The sequence below is a fragment of the Leptinotarsa decemlineata genome, unplaced genomic scaffold (genome assembly GCF_025532065.1).
Source record: "Leptinotarsa decemlineata unplaced genomic scaffold, Ldec_3_MD MMD2_tig00000035_RagTag_RagTag, whole genome shotgun sequence".
In the NCBI taxonomy this organism is placed as follows: Eukaryota; Metazoa; Arthropoda; class Insecta; order Coleoptera; family Chrysomelidae; genus Leptinotarsa; species Leptinotarsa decemlineata.
The window spans coordinates 22810979-22823626 of record NW_027412540.1 but is presented as its reverse complement, the minus strand read 5'-3'; the positions used below and the strand labels follow the sequence as shown (position 1 = coordinate 22823626).

Sequence of the window (12648 nt, the reverse complement as noted above, 5' to 3'; positions counted from 1 at the left end):
ACACAAATATACTCCTAGCCCATAAAAACTTGGAAAGTGTCGTAAACTTGGGTAATTATGCATGTGATGAATTCAGTAAATACTGTAACGACAATGACCTTGTTAGCAATATAAAGAAAACCAAGTTTATCAATTTCTTAACAAAAAACGGTACCTCAAATCCAGATCTAATGAACAACATCAATATGTGTAGTGAAACTCTGGAATACTGTCGCTAGATTTTTAGCAATACTCCTGGATCGAAAGCTGCTATACCGACAGTTTATGTGTAAAGTGCAAACTACCCAATTGGAAATTTGCGAGACAGTGCCTCTACAGAAGTTATAAAACTCTGTATCATGGACTGGTACAATCAAGGCTACAGTATGGATTGATCTTCTGGGGTAACTCTGCATATACTGACCGCATATTTAAGGTTCAGAAAAGAGTCATTCGCTGTATGGACAAGTTTTGTCCACTGGACTCTTGTAAACCACTATTTAAAATATTCAGCATTTTACCAATGCCGTGCCTCTACATATTACAGCTAGTATTATTCATATATGATAATAAACACCTATATCCAAAAATCTCTGATATACCTACATAATTATGCTACCTGGGGTAAAGATACTTTACACCACCCCTACTCTCGCTTGAGTGTGAGCGAGAGAATTTCCCAAAATACTTGGGTATTGAATTCTTCAATAAAATAACAACTTTTATAGGGATCAATAAAAGTAGAACTGCAGTGAGAAATAAACTATATGGATAACTATTTCTACAGTATGGGTGAATTTCTTGCTTTCAGTGCTTAGATACATATCATAGTTTTTTTATACATGTAGTCTTTTTTTAAATTTGTTCAAGATGAAACATTTGTGTTTAACTTTTAGAGTTTTGCTTTTTTTGGCTAGTCCAATAAGTTTTTTCATATATTTAATCTTGTAATATTGTGTATGTGTGAAAATGTTGGTGATGAATAAAACTATTTTTATTTCTATAAAAATAAACGTTCTGTCTTCCAAAAACACGTATTTCACCTTATATCTTGTGCATTCATATTTCTGATACGACATATGAAAAATAGAAGTTTGAATGCTTCATATGTAATGAAATTCGCCAGTATTACAGCAGAATCTCCACTGATTCAGCTTTGTTCATTTTTCACATTGTGGAGAAAACAGTAAGAAATATTGACTCTTCCACAAAAAAGTCTTTCAAAGAATATTTTAGTATTTTGGTAACTCAAAATTAATTAATTCGATGAACTACTACTACTATTTCGAGTACTATCACTGATATTAATAATGATAACAGCAAAAGTAATGATGATAATTATATAATAATGATGATATCTCGCTTAGGAACAGTCGAATGCATAAAGAAAAATCGTCGGTGGGGAGACCATTGTCTGATATTCAAGACATACTGACTCTATGTGGCATATTCAGTATTTCATGTACAGACAAATCGAATTAATGGCACCATTCAGCCAGCGGATAATGAAAATTTAGTGCTCTACAAGTCATTCAACAAATTCCAGTTGAAACAAATATTTTTAAAAGCTTTGAAATCGAATAGTTTATTAGTGAAGCTCCCTCACAAATGGATCATCGATTACTTTCACTCTATGATGAACTTTATTTTCAGAAAAGTGTTTTACATTCCTACATTCATAATATCAATCAATATCAGAGGTAAGACAACTACCATGTTTTATTCAACGGCAAAATATTGAAAGTTGGTATAGTGGCAAGTTTCAAATTGTTTTCATAAACGTTCATAAAAAGTACGACCTTTTCACACAGAACCGATAAACATCGATAGTAATTATTTCGTTATTGTAGCTGCCTACACATACCTTTCAAGTAAATTGCTGCCTCAGTGCCTATTTCCGGAAAACCAGGCACTCTCGCTTTACAATAATACTTCCCCGCAGAATTATGGTCTATCCTCAGCGTCAAATTGGGACTCGTACTGACAATCTTTTTTTGATCTTCGTGATACCAAGAAATATCGGGAAATGGATTACCATCAACATCGCAGGTTAATATTACGCTTGAGCCGAGGTCAGCTTGGATAGAGCGAGGCCTTGTACGAAACTGTGGACCATCTACAGACAAAATGAAGATGTATACCCCAATTTGAAAAGAAGATGAAGTTGAGCTGATTGCGGAACAACTGAGATAGTTAGATACAGATATACTTACAACTGATATCCAGTGTTTGACTCTCTTCACTCTTCCCAACAGCATTTTGAACTTCACATTTGACAATAGCATCATGATGTTTTCTAGTCACGTTATGGAGGACTAGTTCGGTTGTGTAGTCACCTATAAGGGGGTCATCGTTCATGGACCACCTATATGTGACTTCAGAAGGATTGGCATCGGATCGGCAGCCTAACCGTACTTCTGAACCTTCAGGAATTCGTCCATTGGCACTCATTCCCGACAAGACGGTGACTGTTACTTTAGGAGCGTATTTGACCTGGAAAAATCACTCAGTTGAAATGATGTCGATATTGAAATCAACCAAATTTTATTAAAAGAAGAAGAACTTCATTTCCAGATACGCAAGTCTAATATAAACATAATTAAGGTACTTTATCTAAACATAATACATAAAAATCAAAATAAATTAGTCTATTATAACCAAATAACAGAAAATCACAAAAAAGAAAAAAAACTATATCGCACATATTCCATATAGGATACACGTTTACATAATTACTTATATATTCAATCAAAACAAAGTCTCAGTTATCATTATATTTTAAATATAAATTAGCTTCAATTCAGTTTTTCGTTATGAATATTACCAAGTCCCTCTTGAATAGACGGAGAGAAGAAGAATTTCTTATATTATTTGGAAGTTTATTAAAACTGTCCAGACCTTTGAAAAATAACGAGTTCATACTGATTCGTGAATTTGTTATTGGGATGTGAAAATTGGTGCTCGATCTAGTATCATGATGATGTACTTCACTATTTGTGATTAAAAGGTTTACTAAGAGTGTTGGTTGCAATTTATTTATTATTTTAAATATGAATATCATAGTTAGATAGTACAGTCGTTGAGAGACATTAGGCCACCTTAAATTACAGAGCGTATTATGTATAGGTGTCATTCTATTGCAGAGTAATTTTATTCGCATTGCACGATTTTGCAATTTTTGTAATTGATTTAATTAGTTCTGATTCGAAAGATATAAGCAGGACATTCAGGAATGGAATCCAGGAACATCATATGAGCTATGTATATAAGGAAACAAATTCAACATATTCAAATCACCTAGAAGAAAATCATATCTTTGATGAAGAGTTCAAAATTTTACACCTAGAAAATAAAGGTTTAAAACTGAATCATTTGGAAGCAATGGAAATTAATAAACTTAAAAATTCAAGCATTCTAATGAATGACCAACTGGATTTGAATATATCACCATTATTGAACTTGTTTTCTTAAAAACCGAGAAAGAATTATTATTGATGTAGATGTGAGGTAATATGCAATATGCTTCAGGTAATAATAATTGAACAGGTAGAGGTTTAGGTAATTTTTTTGAGGTAGTTTCAATTGTGGTTACCTGGAGAATATAAATATTAATGTATGAACAACTTGAAGTATTAATCACTTGAAAAAGCTACTGTGCTAGCGAAACATGTTGTGATATTTGTGATATATTGAGAGATAAATGAGATGACGCAGAATTAGTAGGTATTTCAAAAAAGCGGGACATCATATATTATCTGAAAATTTGAGTACGAGAAAGTTGTGTGCAAGATAAGTGCCGCGTTTGCTCACACTCGAGCAAAAACAGTGCCATGAAGATGTTTCAATTGAATGTTTAGCGAAGTTTCACAGAAAAAAAGCAGGTGAAACTGTCAATGGCGAGTATTATGCGAACTTATTGCAACGTTTGAGTGAAGAAATCATTCAATAACACCCACATATGGCTAAGAAAAAGGTGTTGTTTCATTACGACCATACACCAGCTCACGAATCCATTATTGCAATGACCAAAATTAACCAATTAAAGTTTGAATTGTTACCTCATGCACCCTATCTGCCAGATTTAACCCTCTTTGCTTATTTTCTGTTCCCAATCTTGAAGAAATGGCTCAATGGTCAACGATTTTCCAAAAAAGAAGAAGTGATGTCGCCGGTTATTGGCTTCCTTACACCTTTGCTTATCCAAGCAAAGGTGTAAGGAATCGGGCCGACAGCTGAATGGTCGCAGGGTGATATGCGGTCACGACCGGAATTGGGCGAAACCTCATTCTACTCAGCCTATCTCTGGTAATGCGAGGCTCTGCCAGAGGTGACCAACTCTTCCTTTTGCTACTCGTGGGAACACACATGAATGGAACAACAAAAACCAATTCCGAGGCTGGACAGAAGTGCTCACCTCAATATAAGGCAGTGACTGGGGATGAACAGAAATGTTCACCCCGATCTACCGTTTGGAATGAGGCTGGACATAGATCACCTTGTGATGTAATACAAAGGCCAAGGCGTAAGCGCATTAGCGGCGCCGAGGCCAAAAGGAAAAAGAGAGCGAAGGAGGTAGGAGTGGCAGCAACTATGAGTGCACCCTCCTCTTCCTCCACTTCACCTCCAACAGCAAGGGCACTTCCTGCGGTGGGCGCCAAGATCTCCGCCTTGAATAAAGGCAAGGAACCGGCTACCCTTGCAGAAAAGCTCCCTCACTTGTGCACCTCCACGGGGGAACCCCAAGAAGGTTGAAGAACGACAGTAATGTCGCTGCACCTTCGAGAACCTTCGCGGAGGCCACCGTGAGACACCTCAAGGTTGCCAAAGAGAGTATCGGCGAGTCTTGGCCTACACCTGCCAATATAAAGGAGATGTCTCCTAGTGACCTGCCCATCTTCCTGGCAAGGACAGGATGGACGATGACCTAGGAGGACAACTCCTCGGGAGGATGTACAATGGGTCACATGTGGCCTAAATGTGGTGTGGGTCTACACTCAGCCTCCCTACTCTACAGATACAGAACTGGTATATCGCCTTTGGTAATGTTCACTGCAGTTGCAGGACGAATCCTGCAGATCTCGGATAATAACCAGAGAACAGCAAAGCATCAATATATAGGAACTGAGAAAGGTAGCTTTACAGGGTATCTCATTGGACAGTGTACATTTGGTGAACACCTGAACAAAATAGGACTGTATAACAAAGGACTCAGCTGCAGACAATGCATGTGACAGCATATTTTCTTCGCGTGCGAGGTACAATTGATAAAGAATCCAAATTATATACAGAAGAATACAACAAATATTCAACCAGAGAGCTGTACAAAACAAAACAGGCATGTCAGACGACTGCCATGTGAAAAAAGTGGTTGAAAATCCAGCCTGTATAAAATTTGATTTTTTCCAAAGTGTACTTAACCCGTATTCACTTTTATATTTTGTAGATAATTCATAATTTGCCCAACCAGTTTTGACAGAATCGTATCAGACATTGAAAGGGCATTTCATTCGTTTCAAAATTTTGCACGAATTAAAATGTTACTGTCGATAGAGGTATAGCAGGTTCATCGACCATAAAATCGTTTCGCAAAGCTTGGATTGTCAGATTGATATACATCAATCGACTAAATAAATCACCATACTTTGGCTTTTCCCGTTCAATTTCAGAGTAACTAGTAACTGGTCAATAGCTAATAAAAATTGTATGCTCAACTTTCGGGTGCACAAAAATATTGCAAATGCTGCATATTTGCAACAATATATTCATTCAGCTATGGAGCATTGGGAAATTTGTTGAAATTCTTTATAAGTGTTATTGTTTAAACACTTGAGCTTTGTTGTAGGTTTGCAACAACTGTTTAACACATGTAGGAAGGGCTGCGATTGGAATGAAATATTTGAAGCAAAAATTATTTCTATCAAAAAAATTTTACACACACTAGAATATAGAAACGTATAGTTTCGCAAGATAATGTCTTGACTGAGGTTTATGTGTTCTGATGATGAACGAAACTGTTCTCTGAATGGGCGTTGAGCAGAACTTCCGCTATCAGATTGAAGACAGATCAGGAGATCAATTATATGCTCATCTAATGACGCCAACTTGGCTAGAATATAAGAACAGTGTGTTGGATTCTACGTTCAACTGTGTGGAGTAATGTCAGTTAACTCATGTTACTGAGAGAGTTGAAAAATAGGGTTTCAAATAGAAAGGGTGACTGAGAAAAAGGGTTCCATACTTGAATATGTTCGCAACAATTTGTCAGAACTTAAATTTGAATTCGATTTACTACAGAAAGTGTAAAAGAGAATGGTGGGGTGAAAAGAGAGGAAATCATTATTATGTGGTTGGTAGGTACTTGTTTGTACAGGAACGAGAGGTGAATGTCGATTTTTCATAGATTCATTGTTACCCAGTCAAAAAGAAACAATAATATCTTCAGTTATATACAAAATCACATACGTAGAACATAAACAAGCTTTATGAGTATGTATGTTTGAAAATGGAAAACATTTCAGGTCAACAATTCATGGTTACACAGAATATTTGTTTTATATGTTCATGAATCAGCAAAAACAAAGCTGGATACTGGAATAGAAGAGACTGACTTTTCAGGGAATCTTCATTGCATGAAGGCAAAGTATGAACCACAACAACCACGACAAACTGGAGTTGATGTAACACTTTCTAAAAGCAATTGGAAAAAAATATATCATATAACGGAATGTTTTCAAAATCAAGTGGTGAGAAGTTGAATGCGGGTTAATAAATGAACCAATTGAATTAGCAGTATGGGAGTTGACAGAAATGTTCGTGAGAAAATTTCTAACGAGTAATATAGGTGTTTTTCATTATAAATCATTATTCCAATATTTGTTTGATTTTTTATCTAAATTTGATTTCATGAAAACTGAAGTTTTGATTGTGTGGAATCAACTATATAACATTTATGAACATTAATGCCCTTGTTTTTCTGGAAAAATTATTACAAGGTCAGCAAATTTTCATCTTGGTAAGCGAATACCCAATTATATTCCTCAATTATATTAAAAAATCAACTCTGGCGCGAATCTTCAGCATACCAATGTTTAGAATATTTTTTGTGTTTTCTTTAAAACCATCTTATCTAAGTATTAAGGCGTAAGAGTAATTATCTTACCATATTTTCATAACACCACCTTCGCTATCGAAAACAAACATTTTTATCATCAACCCAATCCGCGAAATGATTTCATGTTCAATTCAATTCTATAACAGTTTCAACATTTTTGATCTAACCGACCGTACTATACTCCACTCTAACCTTTCACCCTCTCAATCGGCTACCAAATGAAGCAAAGTGCCGAATAACGATAACCCTTCACTGACCTCCAATTTTAATTTGGCCGACCTATGCGTCCTTTCCGCCGTGTTCTGAGCCTGACACGTGAACGTTGTGTTGTGGTGTACTTTCCTGGGAGTTAATTTCAAAATGGATTTCGCAGTGAATCTCCTGCCGTCCGGGAGTTTCTCTACGATGTTTTCGATGCCATCTGTCAACACGTTACCTGGAAATGATGAACATTTATTAGATTAGATTATGAATGAATTAATCCAAATCGTGGTACAATATAAACCACCATAATTTCGAATTGATACCAGGAGAGACTAAAAAATTGTAACGACAAAACTGAATCGGTTTACACTCTGTTGATCCCGGTGATCTCTATCTTCAGTGTGTACATTGTTGTTATCTGCTAATCTGTGGTAATCTCTTACAGATTATATAAACTCTTTTCAATTAGGGAATATTCAAACACCAAATACAGTATACTTGTTTTAGTAAATAAGATTCCTAATGAATTCTTCTAAAAACTATTATGGGACATACCTAAACCATCTATCCAAGTGATCTCTGCTGCAGGTTTTCCTCCATAACTCACGCATTCCAGTTCAATTTCTCTGTCTTCAGTTGTGACCAAATAGTCCCCTTGAATAATTTTTGGGGGATCCGGTGGTACCAGTACTGTCAGTTTAGCGAAATGACTTCGTATGCCTGGCTGACCCAGTGCTCCAGGTGACACCTGACATTCGTAACGAGCATCATCGTCTAGCATAACGGGGTATATTTCTAGTGAGAAATCACCTGCAATAAAATTAATAAAGTCAATTTTTCAGTCAGTTGTTGAATGCATACTGCTCGATTAAAAAAACAGAGGTTCCTGTATGATCAACAGTCTTGTTCAGAACATTACTGGAATTTCATCCCAATACCAAGCCGTTATTTTCGATCACCAAGTGATCATCTTCAAGAAGAAGATTAAATTATTCAATCTTCCTCTTGAAGATGATCACTTGGTGACTGAAACACCTGTCGAGGTGTTGAAAATAGCGGTTTGGTGTTGGTATAAATCTCCAGTAATATTCATTCTACACACTGCATCAGAAAGTCTTGTTCGGGTGAAAATAACGTTGCCTAATTTCTTCTTCAAATGATACGTTGTTGTTATCCTATTAAAACAGTTTTTTAATTGTTCTATAAAATATGTGGAATATTTTGTACCGTGAAAGTATCTAGAATCTAGAATTTAAAATGCTCATGTCACTGCAGCAACTATGTTAATCACGGATCTACAAAAAAGAAATTGTCGCGGAAGAAAGGCCGTGAAAGACGGCTTTTGGCGATCTTCTGGCACAATATGTCTAAATCTCCATTCAATTTTATTGATTTCCAAATCTGCATAGACTTCCTCAATGAATGATTTATTGAATAAGCGTGCTATAATTAGAATGAGCTTCGGCATAAGATACTTCAAGGGTGATTTACCGCTGAATACTTTGCTGACGGATTCCAATATAATATGTTGTTTATTCTCATCAAACCCCCTTCCTATAGATAGTAGCGAATTTGCACGTGTTTGTCCGAATAATAACATCGTTTAAATTGTGGTGGTTATGTTGGATTTCCGAACAACGGCCACTTGCTCGCCACCCATTTCATAGCAAGATTCCTACTACTGGATAGGTAGCACTGCTTGGTGGCATCTGACAGTGTGAACTTCCATTCGAAATAAATATAATTTTTTTTCACGAAATAAGCCCCTAAACACGTCTTGGATTTATTCACATAGTCATATTTTAGTATGACTATATTTATTTTTATAACAATTTTATTACCACTGTTTATCCTTCGTAAATGAGAATTTCCAAAGTTAATGAAACCCGTTTACTCGAATTGGGCGACTCTTTTCTCTTACACAACGTAGGCATTCATAAATACGAAGAAATGATCCATTCTGCTCAGAAATTAAACCCGGAGTCTTCCACAAAAGCTTCCTGCTCATAATTTGTTTGCCTTGTTAAAATTTCATGCCACCATAAAAGTAACGAGCTGGAGTATAAAGGATAAGTAAATCTGCTTTGTAATTTACCGACATAAAGTCTGGAGTACCAAGATTACACTGTAAAATGTAAGCAGCATTTTTTTCTCTCACTACGAGTAGTGGTATTTGGCCATTTCTGTGTTATTTATCCGGAGTCGAGAGGTGAATTTCCCGCTCTGTAGCGAGCGTCGTCATCTTCAACCAAGGGTGTACGATACTATCGTAACTACGATAATGATAACTAGATATCGTAAAAACAGAATGTCATAAAGGAAGTGGAAAGAGTTAATATCGTCGTCTTTTCAGCAATTTGTAGAAAATTCCAGACCTTTTCTCAAAACGGAAGGTAGACATTAACCTTTACAACGCCTCTGAGCACAAAACGTTTTCGCAGGACCGTAATAAAATCTTCTACTTTTATGAATCCGTAACGTATTTAGGTGGGGCAATCAGTGGAAAACGTTTTCATTGGGACATACGTCATCTCCATTGTGTATTTTGAATCCTTCAACTAGGATATCTCATTTATCGCTCAACATTGCATGGGATTTTCTCTACTGTACGTGGAATGTTAAAAAAATAAGGTGAATTTCGATTTTTCTCAAGAAACATTTATTCATTTAACAATTTCTATTTTCACCCCTTCTCGACCTTCTTGTGTACCACTTGTGAACATTTTTATTCTGATCCTCAGTTGGATTTGGAGAAGGCGTTAATCTAGTCTGAAATATCATAGTTTCTCAGCTCTTAGCTGAATAAGGAAGTTTTAAAACAGCACTGTGGTGATGTGCCTAACTGACGAACCAACGACGGTAAGTTTGAGCCAGGTATTTTTTCGCGAAAATTTATCTAATTGAAAGTGGACTAGTTTTGATTAAGTTATGAAGCTGATGGGCCTGGCAATAGCTATGTTTCTGTCTGGATAGCCTACCTAGAACACAAGATTGGTAACCAAAGTGTGCTGAATTCACAAAAATATCTTATATGCCTTCTTCTTTGAGTGGATGAGTTGCCATGGTCATCAGGAGTTTAGATCTTCCTCTCTATAAGATCGTGATACAATTGATTTCGAATAATGAAGTGAGATGATACCGATTTTGCCTAGTAAAGTAGAAGGATATGAATAGTGGTGTTTCTTATGTCATACAAAATAAAACAACAACAGGGCAAACTGTACCAGATACCAAGAACCTCAGACAAACATTGTATAGTTATTGTGGCTACTCAGAGCATATGACTCTCCGATCAAATCTTGTTCTACCAGTGATGGAGCATTTTTTTAAAAAGATAGTCGATTTGATTGAAATAGAGTTTCAGTTAGGTTGATGTGCATTTCAATTATTATGCAAATAATTCAAATATCAAAAATCATTGTTAAACTAGTGAACATTTCTCTCTAATCTTTCGAGAAGAATAATCTAACATGAGAATCAATTTGTTTTAGATCAGAATGAGAACTCTAGGAATCATTTTGTTGTTTTCTAAGAAATTACACCAAAACTTGAATGATGCTAAAGTTCTACTCATAAAGAACAGAAATACAATGAAAGCTATACAAAAATTAAGAATGAGTGACCAAAGGAAATTTTTTGAGCTAATCTTTTTTTTCTCATATATGCGGTCACTTTGTTAAGAGTTGATGCTATACTTTTTTGAAGTTGCAGTACCCCGACTAAATATTCCAAAAGGAACAGAATTATTTTATTTCAGAGAGTACTACAACTGGAAAATATAAAATAATTGTCATCGTTTCATTGAGTTAATTCCGATATATTAGTATGAAAATAGGGATATAATTCTTACAGGTAAAAAACAGCTTTCATTGAAATTGATTTACATTAGATAAGAAAAAAAATAGAATTAACGAGTGTTAACCTCAATTTTTACTTTCTGACATATTAACAAAAACAAATATTCACTTGAATAGCAAGATACAAGTTCAGGATTTCTGAATTTCTTATTTGAAATATTTGAATGAAAAAAAAAAACTAGTTCAATGTCCTTGGAACAATAGATTTTCATATTTGGAATACGAGCCTCCTATTAATCACAATTTTGATGTGAAACGATATGGTATGTGTTATTACGTCGGACCCTATAATTTCCAACACGAAACCTGCAATAAGGAATTTCATGAAAAAAAGGACTGTTTGAAATTCTCTTTGTGAAATTATGGGTAGCCACCCATTTGATTTTTACAGCTACTTCAGAATATTTGTCGAGTATTTATTAGGATTATAGTTAGTAAATGAATATTACTGGAGTTTTATCCCAGTACCAAATCATTATTTTAACACCTCTAGACGTGTTTGGATCACCAAGTGATCACCAAGTGATCAAGCTAACATAAAATATGGTATCAGTCAAAATCAGCCTCTTTTATGTGCTAGAAACAAGAAAAATTGGACGTTTCGGATGCCTTCCACCTACAGAAGCCGTAGTGGACATTTGAACGATGTTATATTCCTGTATTCAAATTCAAAGACAAGAAGAGCCCAATGGAAGACCATATATTTAACTCTTTGAAGCACAGCGGGTAGTAATTCAGGCAAGATGGTAAGAGTACGGATCTGCCGAACTCTAAGAACCTGATTCGGTCCTCAGCGGGGCAGGTACAAGGTATATGCTCTGCTGTTTCATCATTTTCCAAACAGAGGCGACACACACTGTCCGGCTCTCTGCATATGATGATTCAGATGACAGTGACCTGTAAGAAGGCCTGTTAGACATTGCAGTTCGTCCCTACTGTAGTCCAACAACTGTTTGGTATCAAGCTTCGTCCCTACTGTAGTCCAACAACTGTTTGGTATCAAGCTTCGTCCCTACTGTAGTCCAACAACTGTTTGGTATCAAGCTTCGAAGGGTGGATAAACGCCTTGGAGTGAGCCAATCCTGGAAGATTCTGCCAGAAGTCCATAAATCTTCTTTCCATCCAGATATTCAATGTTTGTTTGGCAAAGCCCAAAGCGATGCCAATGACAGGTTCTGGTACGATGAAGCCGCTTGTTGCACCCTCCTTTTCAAGAGAGTCAGCAGCTTCATTACCTTGCAGGCCAATAGTAGAGTGGTTTTTGGCAATTTGCTACCATTTTAGAAGTTACTCGGTAGGAGCCAAGAGCTTCCAACGCCGCTTGACTGTCCGAGAATATGTTTATTGACTTGTGTGTGAGGTTGGATGTATCCAATCTTTCCGCACACAATTCAATAGCGTAAATTTCTGGTTGAAATACAGTCGCATACGTTCCTAGGCAGGTATATCTCTATACTAGGTCTGCGACTAAAAACACCTGCACCAGAACCGGAAGGT

General features: G+C 36.1%; 1 protein-coding gene across 4 annotated transcripts in view; it reads right to left on the bottom strand.

The window, feature by feature from the left end:
• Positions 1-12648, bottom strand: part of LOC111516172 (irregular chiasm C-roughest protein) — a 232808-nt gene that overhangs the window by 16560 nt on the left and 203600 nt on the right. For all 4 annotated transcript variants that reach the window (XM_074172023.1, XM_074172026.1, XM_074172025.1 and 1 more), the window contains 4 exons: positions 7850-8104; positions 7348-7526; positions 2193-2472; positions 1844-2095 (listed from right to left, as the gene is read on the bottom strand). In XM_074172023.1, coding sequence (XP_074028124.1) covers positions 1844-2095; positions 2193-2472; positions 7348-7526; positions 7850-8104 — 966 coding nt within the window. The remainder of the gene's footprint in view (positions 1-1843; positions 2096-2192; positions 2473-7347; positions 7527-7849; positions 8105-12648) is intronic.